The sequence below is a fragment of the Mytilus edulis genome, chromosome 2 (assembly GCF_963676685.1).
Source record: "Mytilus edulis chromosome 2, xbMytEdul2.2, whole genome shotgun sequence".
NCBI lineage: Eukaryota > Metazoa > Mollusca > Bivalvia > Mytilida > Mytilidae > Mytilus > Mytilus edulis.
In genome coordinates, this window is record NC_092345.1 from 94,333,416 (window position 1) to 94,357,122 (window position 23,707).

The 23,707-nt window shown below is 31.5% G+C and overlaps 1 protein-coding gene across 12 annotated transcripts in view; it reads left to right on the plus strand.

The window, feature by feature from the left end:
* Positions 1–23,707, plus strand: part of LOC139513492 (voltage-gated inwardly rectifying potassium channel KCNH6-like) — a 119,374-nt gene that overhangs the window by 90,082 nt on the left and 5,585 nt on the right. For 6 of the 12 annotated variants that reach the window (XM_071302060.1, XM_071302055.1, XM_071302056.1 and 3 more), the window contains 11 exons: positions 768–1,196; positions 2,246–2,642; positions 4,354–4,553; positions 7,846–7,933; positions 12,261–12,425; positions 16,031–16,224; positions 17,290–17,389; positions 18,114–18,359; positions 19,433–19,557; positions 21,099–21,295; positions 22,675–22,916. In XM_071302060.1, the coding sequence (XP_071158161.1) occupies positions 768–1,196; positions 2,246–2,642; positions 4,354–4,553; positions 7,846–7,933; positions 12,261–12,425; positions 16,031–16,224; positions 17,290–17,389; positions 18,114–18,359; positions 19,433–19,557; positions 21,099–21,295; positions 22,675–22,916 (2,383 nt within the window). The remainder of the gene's footprint in view (positions 1–767; positions 1,197–2,245; positions 2,643–4,353; positions 4,554–7,845; positions 7,934–12,260; positions 12,426–16,030; positions 16,225–17,289; positions 17,390–18,113; positions 18,360–19,432; positions 19,558–21,098; positions 21,296–22,674; positions 22,917–23,707) is intronic. The other 6 variants (XM_071302048.1, XM_071302050.1, XM_071302052.1 and 3 more) reach the window with 1 other exon arrangement.

The window sequence follows — 23,707 nt, forward strand, 5'->3', positions numbered from 1 at the left end:
AATTATAGAAATTTGCTTTATATGATTTTATATTGATATATTTATTGTTTATAGAAACTCATTTTCATAAAACTTTTGACCAACAAGCTAAATCTATTAAGATATACCGGATAGTATTTTAGGTTTCATTCAGCACACATTAGCTGAAAGTTTAATCTTGCAGAGTTTTCATTCTCAGATAATGTCTTCATGAATAGTATGAAAGGGGTATTTATATTCATCTATCCTTGGTACTTCTTGTAAAAGCAGGGTAAACAATTCATTGCATGGCCCCTTTTTGTATAAAGTTTGGGTGTCGGTATGGCCTAATTTTGTTTAGAGTATGGGTACATGACTGCACATAATGACTAATTTTTAGCTTTATAGGTTCAAATATAGTTTGAAGTACATTTTGATACCAATATCAGTATATAACCTATTCCAGATGGTGACATGGTGAGTCTAATGAACAATGTGACCTCAATTTCATGGTTGAATGACACTGATTTAGAGTGTACAAATTTTAATAAAGTTACTTTCTGGAAAATAAAACGCACCCCTAAATAAGGCTCACATAAAATGCACCTGAATATAAAGCGCACCCTGATGAAAACGTACATGCATTCTATTGACCTTAGAATAATTTATGGTCACTCATTTTTGTAACTCAGCAATTTTAAAAAAATTATTTAATATTTGGTATGATGCTGCTTTTTTTGTAAGGATACATATTGTTGTTGGAACTTAAACAATGTCTAGTATGTAATATATTTTTTGATGTATTACAGGTCTTGTCTCTTGGTGCAGATGTTTTGCCAGAATACAAACTTCAAGCTCCACGAATACCCAAATGTACAATTTTACATTATTCCCCATTCAAAGCTGTATGGGACTGGATAATTCTATTACTTGTGATATATACCGCCATTTTTACTCCATACGTTGCAGCTTTTCTGTTGAGTGAAGAGAAGCGAAATAAAGATCAGTCAGTTCAAGAACGTTATTCTGATCCATTGACAATAATAGACTTGATTGTGGATATTATGTTTATTGTGGATATTTTGATAAATTTTCGTACAACATATGTAAACAAAAATGATGAAGTAGTAAGCCATCCTGGGAAGATTGCTGTACATTATTTTAAAGGATGGTTTTTAATTGACGTTGTTGCTGCCATTCCATTTGATTTGTTATTATTTGGTTCAGAAACAGATGAGGTAAGTTTGATGCTTGGTAATATTGAAATGTGGGATAAATCAATCTGTATTTATATGGCCCTGCTTTAGGCCTTTTATTGATGTGGTCAAACATATTAAGGGTTTTAATGTTAAGGGGAGTTGATACTGTTTCTCATTCTATGGCATCTTATTCTTGCCTGCAAAAAAAGTAACAGAAATTGAATGTGATACATAGGGATGCTAATCTGGTGGGGACAGTATAAACCATTGAAGGCTTTAACATTGGCGCTTCATACCTTGTATATAGATGCAACCTTTAAGGAGACCAACATCCATACCATTACTCAGGTCTCTTAATTATGCTGAGTCTAGACAAGCTGCAAAAAGTCAAACCTTATGTTTGATTGATTGATGTTTAGTTAATGCTGTCTCAACACTAAAATCAACTATAATAAAAAAATTCCCAAATCTGAATAAACAAAATATAACATGAAAACACAATCGCAACCACTGACCAGATTCTGACATAAAATGCACCTTTTCAATGAAGTAATGTCAAAATATGCTGTGTATACTTCAATGAGTCCCCTTGTTAACTCTATCAGTTGGGAAAAAAAGAAGTGAAGATATAAATACTCAGAATTTACCCATAAACTCAAATTTGATCAATATTTCAAATTACCAAAAAAAGTCATTACCATGTAAAGATTATAATTATTTGAATGGGATTAATGTTAATGTCTTGTATCTGAGATCTTGCCAAAAAAATGGAGTTCACAATTGGTAAAACAGCAGACTCTAACAAGAAACTGATGTACTCCTATTAGATATAGAGATTATCTGTTCCTTATCATTTATTCATATAACTTGATTAATACTTGAAGTCTTTGATCTGTACTGATAGATTTCAATCAACTACCTAGTATATCCTGGCCATTGAGCTCCAAATATATTTTTGTAATCCTTAACATATAAGTCATGTATTTTTGATTAACAGCTTGTCGGTATCAATCATGTATGAATTATAACCACATGCATTTTGCATTTTGTTGTGTTAAATGCTTTATGTTATTTCCTTTTATTTCCAGACAACAACATTAATTGGACTGTTGAAAACAGCAAGATTGTTACGTTTGGTCCGTGTGGCTCGTAAACTTGACCGATACTCTGAGTATGGTGCAGCAGTTCTTATGTTACTTATGGCAATATTTGCTCTAATTGCTCATTGGTTAGCATGCATTTGGTATGCAATAGGCAATGTAGAACGACCTCATTTAGAAAGTCCGAAAATAGGCTGGTTAGACGAACTAGCAGAACAGACTCATCAATATTACGTCAACGACACAGGAGGACCCACGATAAAATCTAAATATGTGACAGCATTATACTTTACATTCAGTAGTTTGACTAGTGTGGGATTCGGAAATGTGTCACCAAATACTAATTCTGAAAAGATTTTTTCCATAATTATTATGTTGATTGGATGTAAGTATTAATATACTGTAGAAACATTAATTTTCGTGTTAAAATTTCGTGGTTTTGTCTCTATATAAGATTTCAATGGGATTTAATTACATGGTTTCCAGTAAATGGTGTGTTGGTTAAATTTTCTCGGGGTTTTTAATATATTTTGTGGATACATTCTTTCCACGAAATAAACAATATTAAATCCTCCATGAAAGTTTCTGCTTTTACAGTACCATATTTATGGCTTTAGGTGTATAAATATCTAAAATAACATCACATTTGAAAAATAACTGCAGACATTTGAATGGCATTTGTTTTCCTGTATTAAAGTGTTTTTGTTATATGTAAATTTGTTTTAAATTCTCCATTCTGTATAGTTTGAAAGATTTGGTTAAGATGAATTTTAAATGGCTGCTGTGGATTCATTAATTTTGTGGATCGAGTAAATCTTACATTTTCATAGATATTTTATTTCATGGTTTTGCCTAAATCTGCAAGCATACAAGCCTATAGAAAATTTGTTGAAATTTTGAATTTGTGGTTCACCGGTACCCATGTAATCCACAAAAATAAGTATCCAATAAATAATAGTGAATACAATGTAGTTTGATATGACTTGGTGTTAATTTCACCAAACAAAACATTAAGATATTATATGTAGAATATATCTGACATCCCTTTTTTAGCTCACCTGGCCCAAAGGGCCAAGTGAGCTTTTCTCATCACTTGGCGTCCAGCGTCAACTTTTACAAAAATCTTCTCCTCTGAAACTACTGGGCCAAATTATCCAAACTTGGCCACAATCATCTTTGGGGTATCTAGTTTAAAAAATGTGTCTTATGACCTGGCCATCCAATCAAGATGGCCGCCATGGCTAAAAATAGAACATAGGGGTAAAATGCAGTTTTTGGCTTATAACTCAAAAACCAATGCATTTAGAGCAAATCTGACAGGGGTAAAATTGTTCATCAGGTCAAGATCTATCTGCCCTGAAATTTTCAGATGAATCAGACATCCCGTTGTTTGGTTGCTGCCCCTGAATTGGTAATTTTAAGGAAATTTTGCTGTTTTTGGTTATTATCTTGGATATTATTATAGATAGAGATAAACTGTAAACAGCAATAATGTTCAACAAAGGAAGATTTACAAATAAGTGAACATGAGCGAAATGGTCAATTGACCCCCTAAGGAGTTATTGTCCTTTATAGTCAATTTTTAACAATTTTCATAAAATTTGTAAATTTTTACTAACATTTTCCACTGAAACTACTGGGCCAAGTTCATTATAGATAGATATAATTTTAAGCAGCAAGAATGTTCAGTAAAGTAAGATGTACAAACACATCACCATCACCAAAACACAATTTTGTCATGAATTTATCTGTGTCCATTGTGTAATATGCACATAGACCAAGGTGAGCGACACAGGCTCTTGAGAGCCTCTAGTTTTTGTTATTCGTTATAATAAAATTAAAATAAGTTTGAGTTTTAAGATGTGCAGCAGATATGGTATCAATAGGATAATAATACAAATGGTGTGTCCATCTTAATGTCATGAATAGAATGCTTAATTTCCTGACTTGTCTCAGAAATATTTGAATATTTGAGAGCGTTAAAATAAATCAGTTATTAATTTTTTTAGCATTGATGTATGTATCCATTAATCATAATACAAGTTCTTCATGTATGTTTAAATATAAAATGATTCCTTAATAATTTTATTTTTCAGCTTTGATGTATGCCAGTATCTTTGGTAATGTTTCAGCAATTATTCAGAGACTATATTCTGGTACATCCAGATACCATATACAAATGATTCGAATCAAAGAATTTATACGTTTTCATCAAATTCCCAACCCATTACGACAGAGGTTAGAGGAATATTTCCAACATGCTTGGTCATATACAAATGGTATTGATATGAATATGGTAAGTCAACCAGCTACAGACCGTGAAAGACCCTATTGGGTAGTCAATTTCATTAAAAAACATTGTCTTTGTCAGTTACTAGGTAGTGGAGTGTGAAAAAGATTGTATTGACAAGGCCAAAAACTAGTACTGGGGATTCATTTATTTTCATGGGTACCAAGTCTTGGTTTGAGGAAAACTTGCATTTTCATGCATATTTAATTTCATTGATTCGGCAAAGTTTGCTAACATTCTTTTATACAATTTGTAATTTGTTGAACATTTAAATATATGGTTCTCCTGTAGCACTGAAATTCAAGAAAATTAGTATCCAACAAATAATTTTGAACCCACAGTAGCAAAATATAGGTAAATAACAAAAGTGGAGGTACAAAACAAATATTAATCAGTCAGGCACTGAGAGTTATCCTGGATTAGCCAGTAAAAACACCTACTTAACTCCCTTTATTTATAGTCAGTGGAAAACTGCAAGGGAAAACAAATAACCCTGCCATTACAGATAAGGCTGTTAATAATAAAGATCAAAATTTCCTGTTGATTATTATATATAAGACAGGAAAAAAATAATCACTAAGAAAAATGCCTACAATTATAAACAAGATAACAAACACCCATTCTCCAGATAAAATATCATTATTTCTACAGATTGATTTTGTATCTAATTTAATATGAGCTTGTTATATAACTTAAATAGTTATTACCAATGTCATTTACTTTTGGTTAGGGATGGATGCTACATGAAACAAGATCAAATGAATTATTAATTAGTATAACCCTTGGGAAAAACAGTATTTTATATTTTTACAATTGTTTAAATTTATTAGAGGAGCGAAAGATACCAGCTACAGGGACAGTCAAACTCATAAATTGAAAATAAACTGACAACGCCATGGCTAAAAAATAAAAAGACAAACAGACAAATAATATTACACAAGGCACAACATAGAAAACTAAAGACTTAAGCAACACTAACCGCACCAATAACCGAGGTGATCTCAGGGCTCTGGAAGGGTAAGCCAATCCTGCTCCACATGTGGCACACGTATGTTACTTATGTGATTACAACTCCAGTTGATGGTCTTATTAGTTAGGTCACATTCGTGAAAAGGGAAGGGTATTGTAGTTAGGACATCAGGAAACAGTTATTCCATAATGGTCAACAAACTTGTTAAATTTCTCACTTTGATGATAAAATCTATTTGATTGGTTTTTTTTTCTTTCTAGAATTTGGGATGGTAAATTGCAAAAAACTTAAGGTGACCATTAAATGACCATCTCATACCTTCTAGGTGATGGGGGCATTAAGATTTACCCTTGTCTGTTTGTTGTCAAGAAATTGGTTTCTCTTTCACTATCTTTAGTTTACCTCAACCAAATATCATGAAACTTGTAAAAAAAAGCTTATTACCACAGATTAAGAATGAATTTGGGTGGCATCACTTTCTCTGTTCTCAAGTTATGTCCCTTTCTAAAACTGCTTAATTTTCTGTTTATTTTCAAACAGAGGCATATGTGAACCATGCACACATTCATCATTTATTTAAAAAAAAAATCTAATGTAAATGTCTTATTTAGAAATCAGAACTGTTTGTAAGAAAGTCTTGACTAATGCATAAAAAAATCTTACTATTTAAAGGAATTTAAAGAATTTGAGATAGAGGTTGACATTTAAAAAGAAAAAGGCCAGAAAGGCTAATATCATAATTGTAAATGTTTAGCATATCTATAATACTAAAATAATGAGGTCCAATTTGTCAGCCGTCATGGGGAAAAAACGACAAATCAAAGAATTCAACTTTATATATATAGCTAATATAGGACAATGATGTTGATTAAAAATTACACCACTCCAGACCATTTTGTTTTCCATATAATGAATATTGCCAATAATTATCAAGTTCCGGGTCGAATCTGATACCTATACCAATAGTATATTCACCTGTTACCTATTACCTTATCTGTACGTTCCGCATCTGACTGGCGCACCACTAAACGGTGTATTTAGGATTTTGCTATATACACGGTCATAATCACAGGGTTGACACTACTAAATTCAATCATTGTCACATTGTTCCCTATTGTAGTATTTTAATGAGTATGACTGTCTAAGATTACAATAGGAATACTAAAAATCTGGACCGAAAATAAGGCGTATAGGTACAGTTTTCAATTTGTTAGCCGGAATGACTTAAAACAGAGAATCAAAGAATTCAACTTTATTGATACATGTAACTCATATAGGCAAAGCTGTTGATTAAAAAATACTCCATTCCAGGCCGTTTTGTTTTCCAAATAATTAATATTACCAATAATTAATAAGTTCCAGGTCGACGGGTTCAAACAGAAAGATTTTGAAAGCAGAGAAAACTGTTAATCTTATAATCAGCATGACTTTATCAGATGACAATACCATTACTAAAATAAGGCTTACGCATAGTTATATACTTTAATTCAGTCACGAACCCGCGATATCACGGGTGTGTTCTAGTATAATATAAAATAAGACAAAGACTTGTGATGTTCAAGAATAAATTCTGCTGTGACTATGCTAATTGATTAAAACTGTTAATTAAAATAATCAATGTATAGTTCCCAAACAGTGTGCTGATTAAAAAGTATTTTGTAAAATTTGATCCTTCCATGTCTCTGATCTCTTGTAATCGTGCTTCAGTTGTTAGTCTATAATCCTGATTTGTGAATGAGACTTATACAATAAAGATATTTATAATTGCTGTGAAAAAGCAGTGTTGGAAATTTGATTCCATCTTGCATTGAGCATTCATATCAAATGTATTGATTTCTACCTAGAGAAACTATTTTTATTACATCTGTGTATTGGTATATAGATTAAGTATTCAATTGTCTTTCCATGTGCATAAACTTTATATATATACATGAATAGGTATGATAAGAAAATATTCAAATTTTTTTTTTTGATCTGCACATAACTTTTGTAGAACACATGTATGGCCAGTTAATTTATTTCTTTTATGCACAAAGGTTTCTTGAAAAACAATTGGGTTTCTTTATGATCAATTGAACTTTTGAAGTTTTGATATTAATTATTGTACATGTATGTGTGGCCTTTTTGAGAATTATCTTTACAAACCTGTTTTAGAGACCACCTGTATTAAGCAGAAACCTGTGTTGTTAGACCATTAATTTAATGTCCCTCTGTAGTCCATTTCATATAGATTGAACCTGTATTGAAAAACCATCTGACTTATGAGAACACGTTTTTGTGGTCTTGTAAAACTGGTTTCAATGTACTTATAAATTGTATCTTTTGCAGGTGTTAAAGAGTTTCCCTGAATGTTTACAAGCAGATATATGTTTACATCTAAATAAAAATTTAATCAGTAATTGCCCAGCATTTAAAGGTAGGTATACAAAGCAGAATTTTATTTTAAAAGGGAGAAAAGTAAAAGATATTGAATTTAAGGAGGCTCGAGGGGAAAAAAATTCAGTCAAATTTTAAACCTTTTTTTCATTATAAGTTTTATTTATTACACTATTAGTTGTTACGGCTTATTTTCATTTCGCCTTAGCTGTCAAAATAATTATATAAATTAATCCCAGTTTGCCTTAGTACAAATTTTTAGGTACATAAGAATTAACTAAGGCGAAATGGGAGCTTCTGTAAACATTGTAATTAAGTTATGTTTTGTTTGTATTGCAATAATTATTATTTGTTATTTTGATGTCAAATTCTACCATGAAATATTATTTATGTTTGGTGTCCCACTTTTTAAATAATTCTTTTTTATAGCTGCTCTTCTTTTTCTGATTTTTTTACTCATGTGTTATATTTTGTAAATAAAGTCTTATTAGATATGACAAATTGTATATGAATATTTCATATTTCAATGAATAAATAAAAGACAAATATCATACTATCTTACAAATATTTCATCTCTGAATCAGCACTGAATTCAAACCCAAATTCTAAATTTGCATACTAAGATAGAAAATGTACAGGTTATAAATAATAGCATGAGCAAAAAGCACTAATACATATAACATAAGAATTATTTCCATACAGTTCATATTGTTGAAAACAAGGCACTGATGTACACATTTGAATGTTCATCGTTCATTTAGTTGGCAAGTTTGAGGATGTAAGATGCTGCATCACCATACTGAGGTTAATATGTTGGTTGGCGATGTTTTCCAGGAGATCGAAGAATCTTATATAATTTGGACCAAGCTTGAAGAAGTCAAGTCATAGTATACCATGCAATTCAGTGGTTGTCGTTTGTTTATGCGTTACATATTTCTTTTTCATTCATTATATGTACATAAATGAGGCCGTTAGTTTTCTCGTTTGAATTGTTTTACATTGTCATTTCGGGGCCTTTTACAGTTGACCATACTGTATGGGCTTTGCTCATTGTTTAAGCCTGTATGTTGACCTATAGTTGTTGATATCTGTATCATTTTGGTCTCTTGCGGAGAGTTGTCTCATTGGCAATTATACCACATCTTCTTTTTTTTTGTATTTTTTCATGTATTATCTTTATTATATATAATAATTATAACACAATTTTTAAAAAAATATTATTTTATTTATCTTATTAAAGTTTCTGTAATATATGTAAACAAGTTTGTGGGAATACACTTTTTTCTTTCTTTTTTAACTCTTTGTGTTGCACAATGTAAGGATAATTGACTGATTATTAAGAACTTTCTAATTGCATAAAATTTATACTATTGAAACTTATATTAAACTTAAGCATAAAAGAAGCAACTTTCCTACTGACTCATGTTTTATTGTGGATTTTTTTCTTTTAAGATCATAAAAAATGTCACTTTTATTAAAAATAATAATTCAAGAGAAACAATTCCATAATTAAATGTTGTTAAAATGCTATAAAAACACAGAGGTTGTTTATTTAATATTTTTATGCCCCACCTACGATAGTAGAGGGGCATTATGTTTTCTGGTCTGTGGCTCTGTTCGTCTGTCCGTCCGTCCAGGTTAAAGTTTTTGGTCAAGGTAGTTTTTGATGAAGCTGAAGTCCAATCAACTTGAAACTTAGTACACTTGTTGCTTATGAGATGATCTTTCTAATTTTTAAGCCAAATTAGACTTTTGACCCCAATTTCACGGTCCACTGAACATAGAAAATGAAAGTGGGAGTTTCAGGTTAAAGTTTTTGGTCAAGGTAGTTTTTGATGAAGCTGAAGTCCAATCAACTTGAAACTTAGTACACTTGTTGCTTATGATATGTTCTTTCTAATTTTAAAGCCAAATTAGATAATTACCCAATTTCACGGTCCATGGAACATGGAAAAGGATAGTGCGAGGAGGACATCCGTGTACTTTGGACACATTCTTGTTATCTAAACAGTCTAAATTCACATATCGCCTTAGTTCAACTCCCATCTGGCCTTAGTATATTTTTTACCTTTTTTACCTGGAATTCACAGCTAAGGCGAAATGAGAACACACCGTTGTTACTTATTGAAATGGTTCAAAAATCAACCCCCCAAAAAATCGGTTCGTTTTGACCCTAGATGACTTTTAAAATGTTTATATCATTGTAAAAGCTCAAAATTATCTCCCTTTGGTGCAAAAATGCCATGTTTTGGCATTAAAATTAAAATATCTTATTTAACTCATCTGTGACCTATATTTTTTATTATTATTTTCAAATAAGCTGTACTTAATCTAAAAAATAGCAAAATTTAAGCGATTTCTTTAATTAAGTTCTTTTTTTATTTCGATATTACCTCTTTTTCTCCTATTATTTCAACAGAAAAAAAGTACTTTAAGAAAAATTCATGTTTCTTTCGAAGGCAGAGTGTGAGCTTAGATGAACGGTGACACCATGTTTTTATTTTATTTTTCTATTAAGTATGTGATAAAGTTCATTTATAGAAAAAAATAGCAATATCCTATATTTAAAACAAAATTCGATTTATACTTGCAAACCCCCTTAAGGTGGTATGGGAGTCTAAAATAAAAATGATAGAATTTGTTCATACTTTGCCAAAACGTAGTATCTATTGATATATGTTCAAAAATATAATAAAAATGATGGGTCACCCCGCATTTTCTCAAGCTACAGGTTGTGACAAAATGACACATTTTGTATAGATTATACAGGAAAAAACACCATTTTGTGATTAGAAACTAAACAAAATGATAGAATTGTAAAATAAATTAGGAAAAGATAGCTTTCAGACAATGCTTTGAGAATATCAAAAGAAAAGATAGGGTCACCGTACGTTTTTTCCCGGCTAAAATATAAAATAGGAAAATTCCACGTAGATTCCTTCAGAAAAAGGACTGTTTTAGAGTTACCTCCACTTAAAATGCCAGTTTAAAAATTAATAATTTAATAACAATCTAAATAATCTACACTTGTAACAATATTATACAATTACTGTCTTTTGATAAGGTAAATATGCAGTTTTATTGACTTTTGAAAAAATGATATTCACTGAGGCCGATGGCCGAAGTGAATATCAGTTTTTCAAAAGTCAATTAAACCTCTTATTCCATATTAGTATTATTTTAGTAGGTTTCTCTATACGAATTGGATTTTGAATAAAAAAGCATATTCACCTGGGAAAGTGTTATTCACCGCGCTAAACGTCACGCGCTTTTTCATGCAACGTTATGGTAAAATGTTTCATGTCAAATTTGTTTTGGTATATGTTTGTGATTAAATTCATTTTCTTCTCTGAATATGGAATAAAACAATTACTGTCTTTTGATTCGATAAATATGGGGTTTAATTGACTTTTGAAAAACTGATATTCACTTCGGCCGTCGGCCTCAGTGAATATCAGTTTTTCAAAAGTCAATAAAACCGCATATTTACCTCATCAAAAGACAGTAATTGTATAATATTTACCGAAACAAAAGACAGTAATCGTTTTATTCCATATTCCGAGAGAAGAAAATGTATTTAATGACAAACATATACCAAATTTTTTTTTACATGAAACATTTTACTATAACGTTGCATGTAAAAGTGTGTGATGTTTAGCGCGGTGAATAACACTTTCTCAGGTGAATAATATGCTTTTTTATATGCCAATTCATATAGAGAAACCTACTAAAATAATACTAATATGGAATAATAATATTTATAAGTTATATTCTTATAAATTGGTCCTTTTAAATAAAAATCCACATAAAAATATCTGCATTTCTGCAATAAATTTTAGTAACTTGATAGAAAATCTGGACCTAAGGTTCTCTGTTTTTTACATCCAAGATGGTGGAAGACACCCATACCACCTTAAGGAAGATGAATTGATGTAGGTAAGGGATCCATTGATAGTCAAAATTAGGTCATGAAAATCAAAGTATTCTAAAAATTTCTTCATATAAGCAGTTACAGTGTTTAAGTAAATATAAGTCAAATTTTTTTGGGTTCCTGACTAATTTTACTCAGATTAAAAAACCTTTGTTTGAGAGAAAAAAAATATCCCCAAAAAACTAACATAGATAAGATTTCTAGATATATATGCATGATAAGTAATGTCATGAATTTACCTGAGACTTGGAATAAAACATTGAGAATAGTAACCATTATATTATAATGACCGTGCAAGACCCTTGGAGGTAGTCAAGGTTGTTAAACACCCCCAGTAGTGGTAATGGTTAGCAAAAAGAATAAACAAGTTCTACTGAAAAAAATGAAGAATTTCTATGTTCACATGTAATACTAAGTTTTCCTTTCTGTTTTGTAGGAGCCAGTCCTGGTTGTTTGAGAGCTTTATCAATGAAGTTTAAGACTACCCATGTACCACCAGGGGACACCCTAGTACACAGAGGAGATGTCTTAACAGCAATGTACTTTATATCTAGAGGCTCTATAGAAATACTTAGAGAGGATATAGTAGTAGCTATTTTAGGTAATAGAAAATTACAAGATGGTGTACTCTAAAATATACTAACTAATGGTACATTTATCTTGTAGACAGTTTAGACACTGGCAAGATAAAGACTATAATTCCCTTACTCCCTTAGGTAGATTTACTGGTTTTATATATAGAGAATAAGGCTTTTTTTGGATGGCTTTACATGGGTTATGGAGCCAATACTTTATTAAACAATGTTTAATTAAAACCATATTGAGGCTTTTTAGGCTGATTTACTTGGGTGCAAAATAAATGATGAGGTGAAAGAAAAAACTTACATCTTTGGTAAAGCAGGATTGCTGATGATAACTACAGGTTTTTATACGACTGCAAAATTGAAAATTTTTTGGTCGTATATTGGTATCACGTTGGCGTCGTCGTCTGCGTCGTCGTCGTTGTGGTCGTTGTCCGAATACTTTTAGTTTTCACACTCTAACTTTAGTTAAAGTGAATAGAAATCTATGAAATTTTAACACAAGGTTTATGACCACAAAAGGAAGGTTTGGATTGATTTTGGGAGTTTTGGTCCCAACATTTTAGGAATAAGGGGCCAAAAAGGGCCCAAATAAGCATTTTATTGGTTTTCGCACTATAACTATAGTTTAAGTAAATACAAATCTATGAAATTTTGACACAAGGTTTATGACCACAAAAGGAAGGTTGGGATTGATTTTGGGAGTTTTAGTTCAAATAGTTTAGGAATTAGGGGCCAAAAAAGGGCCCAAATAAGCATTATTCTTGGTTTTCCCACAATAACTTTAGTATAAGTAAATAGAAATCAATGGAATTCAAACACAAGGTTAATGACCACAAAAGGAAGGTTGGGATTGATTTTGGTAGTTGAGGTCTGAACAGTTTAGGAATTAGGGGCCAAAAAAGGGCCTATGTAAGCATTATTCTTGGTTTTCGCACCATAACTTTAGTATAAGTAAATAGAAATCTATGAAATTTAAACACAAGGTTTATGACCATAAAAGGAAGGTTGGGATTGATTTTGGGAGTTTTAGTTCAAATAGTTTAGGAATTAGGGGCCAAAAAAGGGCCCAAATAAGCATTATTCTTGGTTTTCCCACAATAACTTTAGTATAAGTAAATAGAAATCAATGGAATTCAAACACAAGGTTAATGACCACAAAAGGAAGGTTGGGATTGATTTTGGTAGTTGAGGTCTGAACAGTTTAGGAATTAGGGGCCAAAAAAGGGCCTATGTAAGCATTATTCTTGGTTTTCGCACCATAACTTTAGTATAAGTAAATAGAAATCTATGAAATTTAAACACAAGGTTTATGACCATAAAAGGAAGGTTGGGTTTGATTTTGGGAGTTTTGGTCCCAACAGTTTAGGAATAAGGGGCCCAAAGGGTCCAAAATTTAACTTTGTTTGATTTCATAAAAAATTGAATAATTGGGGTTCTTTGATATGCCGAATCTAACTGTGTATGTAGATTCTTAATTTTTGGTCCCGTTTTCAAATTGGTCTACATTAAGGTCCAAAGGGTCAAAAATTGATTTTAACAAAAATTGAATTCTTGGGCTTTTTTGATATGCTGAATCTAAACATGTACTTAGATTTTTTATTATGGGCCCAGTTTTCAAGTTGGTTCAAATCAGGATCCAAAATTGTTATATTAAGTATTGTGCAATAGCAAGAAATTTTCAATTGCACAGTATTCAGCAATAGCAAGAAATCTTCAATTGCACAGTATTGTGCAATAGCAAATATTTTCAATTGCACAGTATTGCGCAATTGCAAGAAATATCTAATTGCACAATATTGTGCAATAGCAAGAAATTTTCAATTGATTGGAGTTATCTTTTTTTGTCCAGAATAGTAGTTGAATCAACTTGAATCATTGTTTTATACAATATACAATTTATATTCACTTTTACTACCAACTGATAAATTAAAACAATCTTTACCATTCAGTGATAACAAGCACCCTTTGCTGCATTTTAATATTTTATGATGTATTTAAATGAGTAGTTATTGTTGCAAACTCCATTAGAAATTTGAATTGAGATCAGTTTTGGAAAAAGGGAAAGGGGGATGTGAAAAAAAAAATGGGGGGGTAAATTTTTCAGATTTCATAAATAAAAAGAAAATTTCTTCGAACATTTTTTTGAGAGGATTAATATTCAACAGCAAAGTGAATTGTTAAAAGGCAAAAAAAATATTTTAAGTTCATTAGACCACATTCATGCTGTGTCCGAAACCTATGCTGTGTCAACTATTCAATCACAATCCAAATTTAGAGCTGAATCCAGCTTGAATGTTGTGTCCATACGTGCCCCAACCGTTCAGGGTTCAACCTCTGTGGTCGTATAAAGCTGTGCCCTGCGGAGCATCTGGTCTAGTGATAGATTGAGTTTAAAGCAATGGCACCATACTATGAATAAAAGGAGATGTGCTAGAATACATCAAAACCTTTTTTTTTTTTTTTTTTTTTTACATATTTGGGTGTTGGAGTAAATTATGACGAATTACATAAAGGTGTTCAAAGTGTTGTAACTGTGTTGTTGCCTCCTCAGGTTTTACTTTCTTGTTATTGAGTACTATTTACTCAAATACAGCTTTAAAGGATATAACCATGATGTTTTCTGCTGATTAGTAACTCAGATATGACAATCATTAAAATCTATGTTAAGTTGTATAACCTGAACTAAGATATCTATAATACTAAAATTCTGAGGTCCAATTTATCAGCCGTCATCACGTAAAAGCGATGAATCAAAGAATTCAACTTTATATCTGACTAATATAGTACAATGCTGTTGATTAAAAAATTACACCACTCCAGACCCCTTTGTTTCCCACATATCTAATATCGCCAATAATTAAGAAGTTCCGGGTCGAATCCGATACCGATAGTATATTCACCTGTTACCTATTACCTTATCTGTACGTTCCACACCACCAAACGCTGTATTTAGGATTTTGCTATATACACGGGTCGTAATCACAGGGTTGACACTACTAAATTCAATCATTGTCACATTGTTCCCGATTGTAGTATTTTAATCAGTATGACTTTCTAAGATGACAATACGAATAATATAATTCTGGACTTAAAATAAGGCGTATAGGTACAGCATGTACAGTTTTCAATTTGTTAGCCGGAATGACGTAAAACAGCGAATCAAAGAATTCAACTATTAATTTGATGCATACAATACTGGTTTTTTAACTCATTAAGGACAATGCTGTTGATTAAAAAATACTCCTTTTCAAGGACTTTTGTTTTCCAAATAAAATTAATAATACCAATAATTGATAAGTTCCAGGTCGACGGGTTCAAACAGAAAGATGTTGAAAGCAGAGAAAATTGTGCATCTTATAATCGGCATGACTTTATCAGATGACAATACCAATACTAAAATAAGGCTTACGCATAGTTATATTCTTTAATTCAGCCACAGACCCGCGATAACACGGGTGTGTTCTAGTAGTAGTAAAGATTCAAGTACTCCTCACTTAAATGTGTGAATAATTTGATGCATACAATACTGGTTTTTGTTTACATAGAAATTACTCTATAATGTTTTCTGATTTTAAATAATTTCATATGATACAACATTTATAAGTTTAAATTATCATTTCAGGAAAAGATGATGTATTCGGAGAAAATATTTGTAGACATAAGAATGTAGGGAAGTCTAGTTGTAATGTTCGTGCCTTGACTTACTGTGATTTACATAAAATTCATCGGGATGATCTCCTAGAAATTCTAGATATGTATCCAGAGTTTTCAGATTTTTTTATCAAGAATTTAGAGGTCACATTTGACCTCCGTGATGTAAGTATTGATATATGTTTACATTTATTTTGAAGATAAAAAGAAAACTTTGTTCTGAATAAAGTATTTTACTTTATTTGTAAATTCAAAGTGATCTGGTTTAAACCATTTACAATGAAGAGAAAGAAATACAAAGATTCCACCACACTACTTAGCTTTTGATACTTAATAAAGTAGTTCCTTGATTTAATTGACAGTTTCAAAAGGTGCAGGTTATTTAGTAACAATTAGTAATCTGCAGAACAATCATACACATCTCTTATATAAACATAGGAAGATGTAGTATGAGTGCCAATGAGACAACTCTCCATCCAAGTTACAATTCATAAAATAAACCATTATAGGTCAATGTGCGGCCTTCAACACGGAGCCTTGGCTCACACCGAAAAGCAAGCTATAAAGGGCCCAAAAATTACTTGTGCAAAACCATTCAAATGGGGAAAAAAACCAGTCTAATCTATATAAAATCAAAAAACAGACGACAACCACTGAACATCAGATTATATGATTTGATCCAAGCGATGGAAATTTTCAAGGTTTCAACTACCTAGAGTATATAATGTTAACTGATCCTAATTCAAATGAAATGGATTTAAGTTATTATAGGCAAGCATATGACCTTCAACAATGAGAAAAAAACATATTGTAGTCGGCTGTAAAAGGCTCAACATGAAAAATAAATAACAATTCTTCAATTGGGTTAACTAACGGCCTGATATACTGTATAGCAGGTTATTTTCACGATTTTCATTGAATAAGGTATACAAAATATTTTGGTGGTTATAATTTTGGCGGATTCAAAACATTTATCAATACCTTTGCATGAACACTTTTAATTTGGGGGAATCTATTTTACCGATTTTGTTCTATCCATGAAAATAAGCCAAAATTTACACCCTGCGAAAATAACCTGCTATACAGTATAACAAAACAATTTACAAAAACATAAATGACTTGTCCTAAACTAAATTTAAAGGACATAATTAATTCTTACTTGAAAATGAATTTTTATAACTCTTCCATAATTAACCATTCTTTTTACATATAAATATAATCTATTCTTAGCAAGAGTTGGTTGTTCGTACAGACAGTGAAAATCAGCGAAGGCCAACACTTCGTTATCGAAGAGCTAACAAGTCTTTCCATTCGTCCTCAGGATCTCAAGGTAACAAAAGTTTATAAGCAAGTTATCTCCCTTGAATGCCATATTGTAGATGTATAGGTATAAAAAAGAAGATGTGGTATGATTACCAAAGAGAGAACTCTCCACAAGAGACCAACATGACACAGAAATTAACAACTATAGGTCACTGTACTGCCTTCAACAATGAGCAATGAGCAGGGTTTACTTTTAGATTTGACTAACTTAATTGATAGAAGTGGTTCATACAAGTCTTAATAGAGTTCCTTATTGGGTTGACTGATGAATGTAAAAGCAAGACTCAAAGATATTCAATTTGTTCAGATAACTACTTTTTATAACAATTTGACCTATGTTGATTTATGAATTAGTTTGTAAACGTAAAGACCTTCAACAATGCGACAAAATTCTTTCAACCTCAACAACCTTCTAGTTACAATAGTAAGATGCTATTGATATATCTTTCCATTCTTTGGAAGCTTATATTTTAAATTTATTATCATATGTTACAAAGTATTGACACCTTTAATATACAATATTTGAGTTGTAATGTCACTTTTGGTCCAATTTTTCCATTATTTGTAACAGTTTTTAGAAAAGTTGACTGAAAAATACATTTTCTCTTTATATTTTTATTATTAGCTAGGCAATTTATGCATAGCAAATGTACTTCAAAAAGCCTTAAAACTTATTTTTATAAAATAAAATTTTAGTTAATTATTCACAAATTATCTAATTTATAATATAGATGAAACAGAATATAAATTCCGACCTTCTCGGGCTAAAAGATTACGGCGACATAAAAGTCAAGAGGATGGACCTACGATGTCAATGTCATTTGAATCGAGTGATGAAGACATCAGAGAAAGTGGAGTAGGAATTTTAGAATTCTCACCCGCCAAAGCTGGACAAGATATCACGCCTGCAAAGTTTGATGACTTTGAATCCAAGGAAGAACGTAAACGACCTTCAGGGTTTGGTTCATCTCTTGTTGGTATGTACTTTTATTCATGATGAGATTTATATCATATCTATATGAGCTAATTTATATATTATATTTTTTATAAATTTGGTTAATTTTAAGCTCCTTGTCATTTTGATTTTTTTTTAGAAAATTTAATTTACCTTTTTTAGCTTATAATTGTATGTATTTGCTTTTTAGTTGTGACATGCCTTAAATTCAGAAATACATGTTTATGTAAAAACTATTGTTTTTTTGTTAGTTGATTACTGTTACTTTGTTGCTATCATTTATTTCCTATTATTGAAGTTCATTTGAAATACGGACCCAATTTGCAAATTGGAATATAAAATTGCATTTTCACTTTGCACTTCTTACTTTTACAACATGACTGACAAGTTGAACAGTTTGATTTGATTAAACAAAGACCAAATGGGTCAGCATAATTTGAATGAATTGCAATATATTAAGTGTCCATCTATGGAAGAATCAACAATTTAGAAGAATTTCAAAACATGGCTGAAAAAAGAATAGATAACCTAACCATCCAATTTGAAGCCAACCTTCATCCTGAGTTAGAAATATAGATCTATTTTGTTTCTGTGTGTCTGGTAATTAAAGAAATATCTAGATAACTTTTTGTTAGAATGATAACAAATTACAGTTATCTCCACTAAATTTTTAATTTCTAGTGCATTTTATCCAAATTATATCTTGAAATACCTGAACAGGTAAAGGAAACGAGAACAAATGTTATAATAGTGCACTATCATACACTCTGAAGTTAAATTAATGTAAGGATAAACCGTTTTCTGTTTAACATGTATTAACTCCTGTCTGATTCTGAGACTTACAAGAGAAACCTGTAATCCAGTCGCATTAATACTTATAAATAAATTTGTGAGTTATCTGATATCGTTTAAAATTTTGCATTCTATACACAGTATGAAATCAAGTCTTACATCAAAGAATATCATAGGTATGTCATCAACAATAAATTCCCAGTCGAAAAAAAATAACAAAAGACAGGTATTGTTTTGTAAATATTCTTTATATAAAAACTATACAATTTACTTAATTGAAATTGATCTTATTTTTCATTGTAGGAGCTTTTGCCAATGTTAACAGTTTAGTAAATGCTGTAACAGGGAGATATGAACACCAAGGCAAACAGAATGACCAAGATGCTACTCCATTGTTACAGGAACATAGTCAAAGTTCTGATACGCAGGTAATACAGGAACATAGTCAATGTTCTGATACCCAGGTAATACAGGAGCATAGTCAAAGTTCTGATACCCAGGTAATACAGGAACATATTCAATGTTCTGATACCCAGGTAATACAGGAACATAGTCAAAGTGTTGATATGCAGGTAATACAGGAACATAGTCAAAGTTCTGATATGCAGGTAATACAGGAACATAGTCAATGTTCTGATACCCAGGTAATACAGGAACATAGTCAGAGTTCTGATAACCAGGTAATACAGGAACATAGTCAAAGTTCTGATACCCAGGTAATACAGGAACATAGTCAAAGTGTTGATATGCAGGTAATACAGGAACATAGTCAAAGTTCTGATACGCAGGTAATACAGGAACATAGTCAATGTTCTGATACCCAGGTAATACAGGAAGATAGTCAGTTCTGATAACCAGGTAATACAGGAAGATAGTCAAAGTTCTGATACCCAGGTAATACAGGAACATAGTCAAAGTTCTGATACCCAGGTAATACAGGAACATAGTCAAAGTTCTGATACCCAGGTAATACAGGAACATAGTCAAAGTTCTGATACCCAGGTAATACAGGAACATAGTCAAAGGTCTGATACCCAGGTAATACAGGAACATAGTCAAAGTTCTGATACCCAGGTAATACAGGAACATAGTCAAAGTGTTGATATGCAGGTAATACAGGAACATAGTCAAAGTGTTGATATGCAGGTAATACAGGAACATAGTCAAAGTGTTGATTCCAAGGTAATACAGTAACATAGTCAAAGTGTTGATACCCATGTAATACAGGAACATAGTCAAAGTTCTGATACCCATGTAATACAGGAACATGGTCAAAGTTCTGATACCCAGGTAATACAGGAACATAGTCAAAGTTCTGATACCCAGGTAATACAGGAACATAGTCAAAGGTCTGATACACAGGTAATACAGGAACATAGTCAAAGTTCTGATACCCAGGTAATACAGGAACATAGTCAAAGTTCTGATACCAATGCAATACAGGAACATAGTCAAAGTTCTGATACCCAGGTAATTACACACAGCCTGAAAAAGGAATGTCTGTCTTTCCTTCAATGCATCAAATACAAGCTTCAAACAATGTGCAACACTATCTTTTAAAAAATGTGCCACACATAAGTGGTTCCATTTTGCCATCTGTAAAATGTTGGCATTGTGACTTTAATAAGAAAGAGTCCAACTTTTTCCAGTTTAACTTTAAAACAGATTTGAGCTTCCATCTGTTTTTTATTCTGAAAAAAAAAAGTTACCACTTCTTTTGTGGCTGTTTACTAAGTAAGGACTTTGTCAAACTTCATGTAGAGGAGGATGAATAACTTTTGTATGCATGATGCTTGAAGAGTGCCACTTGTGACTGTTGTAACCCATGCTACAACGTTACAGCTGTTACAGTTTTTTACCCATCTATCCCTCAATTTTTAATAATCCTTTCATCATAATAAAAGTAATTGATATCATCGGTAACATCCTCAGCTTCCCTTTCTAACCTATATATATATTTCCTTTACAGAGGAGAGTGACCTCTAGTTCCAGTGTGCCAAAGTCCACCTCGTCCATGACACTTCCTGTTTCCAGTCCTTCCACACACTCCCAGTTTGAGGAATGTCAGGGTGGACAACAGTTTATTCCAGCATCAGAGGTGTTTCAGACAGGAGGAGGACATACAAGTCCCCAAGATGTGGAAAGAAGGCTTGATGAATTGACAAGGTAAAAGCCCTCTATATACCCTTAATTTATAGTGATATTTTGGATTATTTTAACCAATTATTTATCCAGCATTTAAAGTAAATTAGCAGGAATATATATTTAAAAAAAAACTTATGGGTCAGACTTTTCTTACATGTTTAATCATGGAAATTATACTGTTTTGTAAATGTATATATGTTACAGTGAATTTGTATAATCAGGGATTATGTAGAATCCCTGATTTTTCAGGGAATATGTAGAATCACTGAAATCATTAGTAATTATGTATAATCCCTGAATATGACCAGTGATTTTACATAATCACTGAACATTTTAATAATTATTCTACATATTCCCTAATATGATTTCAGGGATTATCAATAATGTAAGGATCCTTTGTTTGTTAAAAAATAAATATTATAGACAAATCATTATTTTTTTCCTTCATATTACTTGCCAGATGAAATAGTTTTGCTTATTTTTTTTTGTCAAATGAACAAGAAAATTCAACTGCGAGAACTTACGCATCTAAATGTCATGATGATAAAACAGGCAAAACTAAGGATTGATAAATAGAACAAAATTTAGAGGAAGCTGGTATTTGGTGTAATATTCTCATAGCAATTCCACAGGGAAAAAAGAAAAGGGAAACCCAAAAAACATAATCATTGGCAATTGTTCACAAAAAGTCTGAAAAAGAATATTGCATGGCCACAAAACATGGTATTTTGCTTGAACAGGTTCAAGGTTGCTCATTCCCTTTTTTTTCGGGATACCTTGAGATGGCTTTACTGAACACTTTATTTTTCTTAGGCGTGTAGAAAAGTTTGATTCGATATGTGAAGGAAAAGGATTTTTTTGAAAAGTGGATATTGTGATAGAAACAGATGGGACGCATATTATTTTAATATATTGCATTTAACATTTTAATATATTGTGCCTAGAATATTTATTTTAAATGGGATTATTATTTTGATATATTGTTCTTAATATGTTACAGTAAATGTTTATATTGATGTTTTAATATAATTTTATAGAATAAATTTTTTGGCTTTTATTCATTTTCTTTATAAGTAGAAGTATTTCTTCATTTTAGTTATTATGTATAATCCCTAACATTTTTTCTAGTGATTCTACATAATCCCTGAAAATTTTAGTGATTATATATAATCCCTAAACTAGCCAGTGATTCTACATAATCCCTGAAAATTTCAGGGATTCTACATAATCACTGATTATACAAATTCACTGTAACATATATACATTTGGCCAGGTAAGATCTTGACAATAGCCTTTTATTCTGTTTTTTTTTTTACATTTTCATTTTTTGTTAACTTCTAATCAGATTAGAGAACATATTTAGAAAAAAAATTCTATTATTTCTATTTTAATCTTTACAGACAACTAAGTCGACTAGAGAACAAGATGTGTTCAGATATTGCTATGATATTGGATATATTACGAACACAACTTGGTCCTGCACAAAACGTCCAGTCTGATACCCAGGAATCGCCCCCTGATGGTAACCTGCCCCCACCCCCAGACTATAATCAGATTAGTGAGTTTGATGATGATACAATCTCCAGTCCAGGATCGACAGCCAATGACACAAGCCACCTGGTATATCAGGAGAGGCTGGTATGTAAGTGTTCTTTTATTTTTCTTGCACTATCTTTTAGAAATGTCAGTATGACAAACAGATACCGGTCAATCTAGCATAAATTTGACCTTATTATTGAATTAATTGCAACAGAAGATTTTTTGGCCCCACCTACGATAGTAGAAGGGCATTATGTTTTCTGGTCTGTGCTTCCGTTCGTTTGTTCGTTATTCTGTTCGTCGCCCGTTAGTTCGTCCATCTGTCCAGCTTCAGGTTCAAGTTTTTGGTCAAGGTAGTTTTTTGATAAAGTTGAAGTCCAATTAACTTGAAACTTAGTACACATGTTCCTTATGGTATGATCTTTCAAATTTTAATGCTAAATTAGATTTTTGACCTCAATTTGATGGTCCACTGAACATAGGAAATGATAGTGCGAGTTTCAGGATAAAGTTTTTGGTCAAGATAGTTTTTGATGAAGTTGAAGTCCAATCAACTTGAAACTTAATACACATGTTCCCTATGATAAGATCTTTCTAATTTTAATGCCAAATTAGAAACTTTACCCCATTTTTATGGTTCACTGAACATGGAAAATTATAGTGCAAGTGGGGCATCCGTGTACTAGGGACACATTCTTGTTAAGTTTTAATCTTATACCCCAAATGTACACAGAAAATAGTCCTATAAAATCTAACTTAAGGAAAAAATCATGATTTTAACATTCTTATGGAGATTTTCATTAGTATGGGAGATAACTCTGCAAATAGGCAGAAATATCAATAAAAAATGATACAAAATTGTAACTTTACTGCTTCTATTCAACAGAATATCTT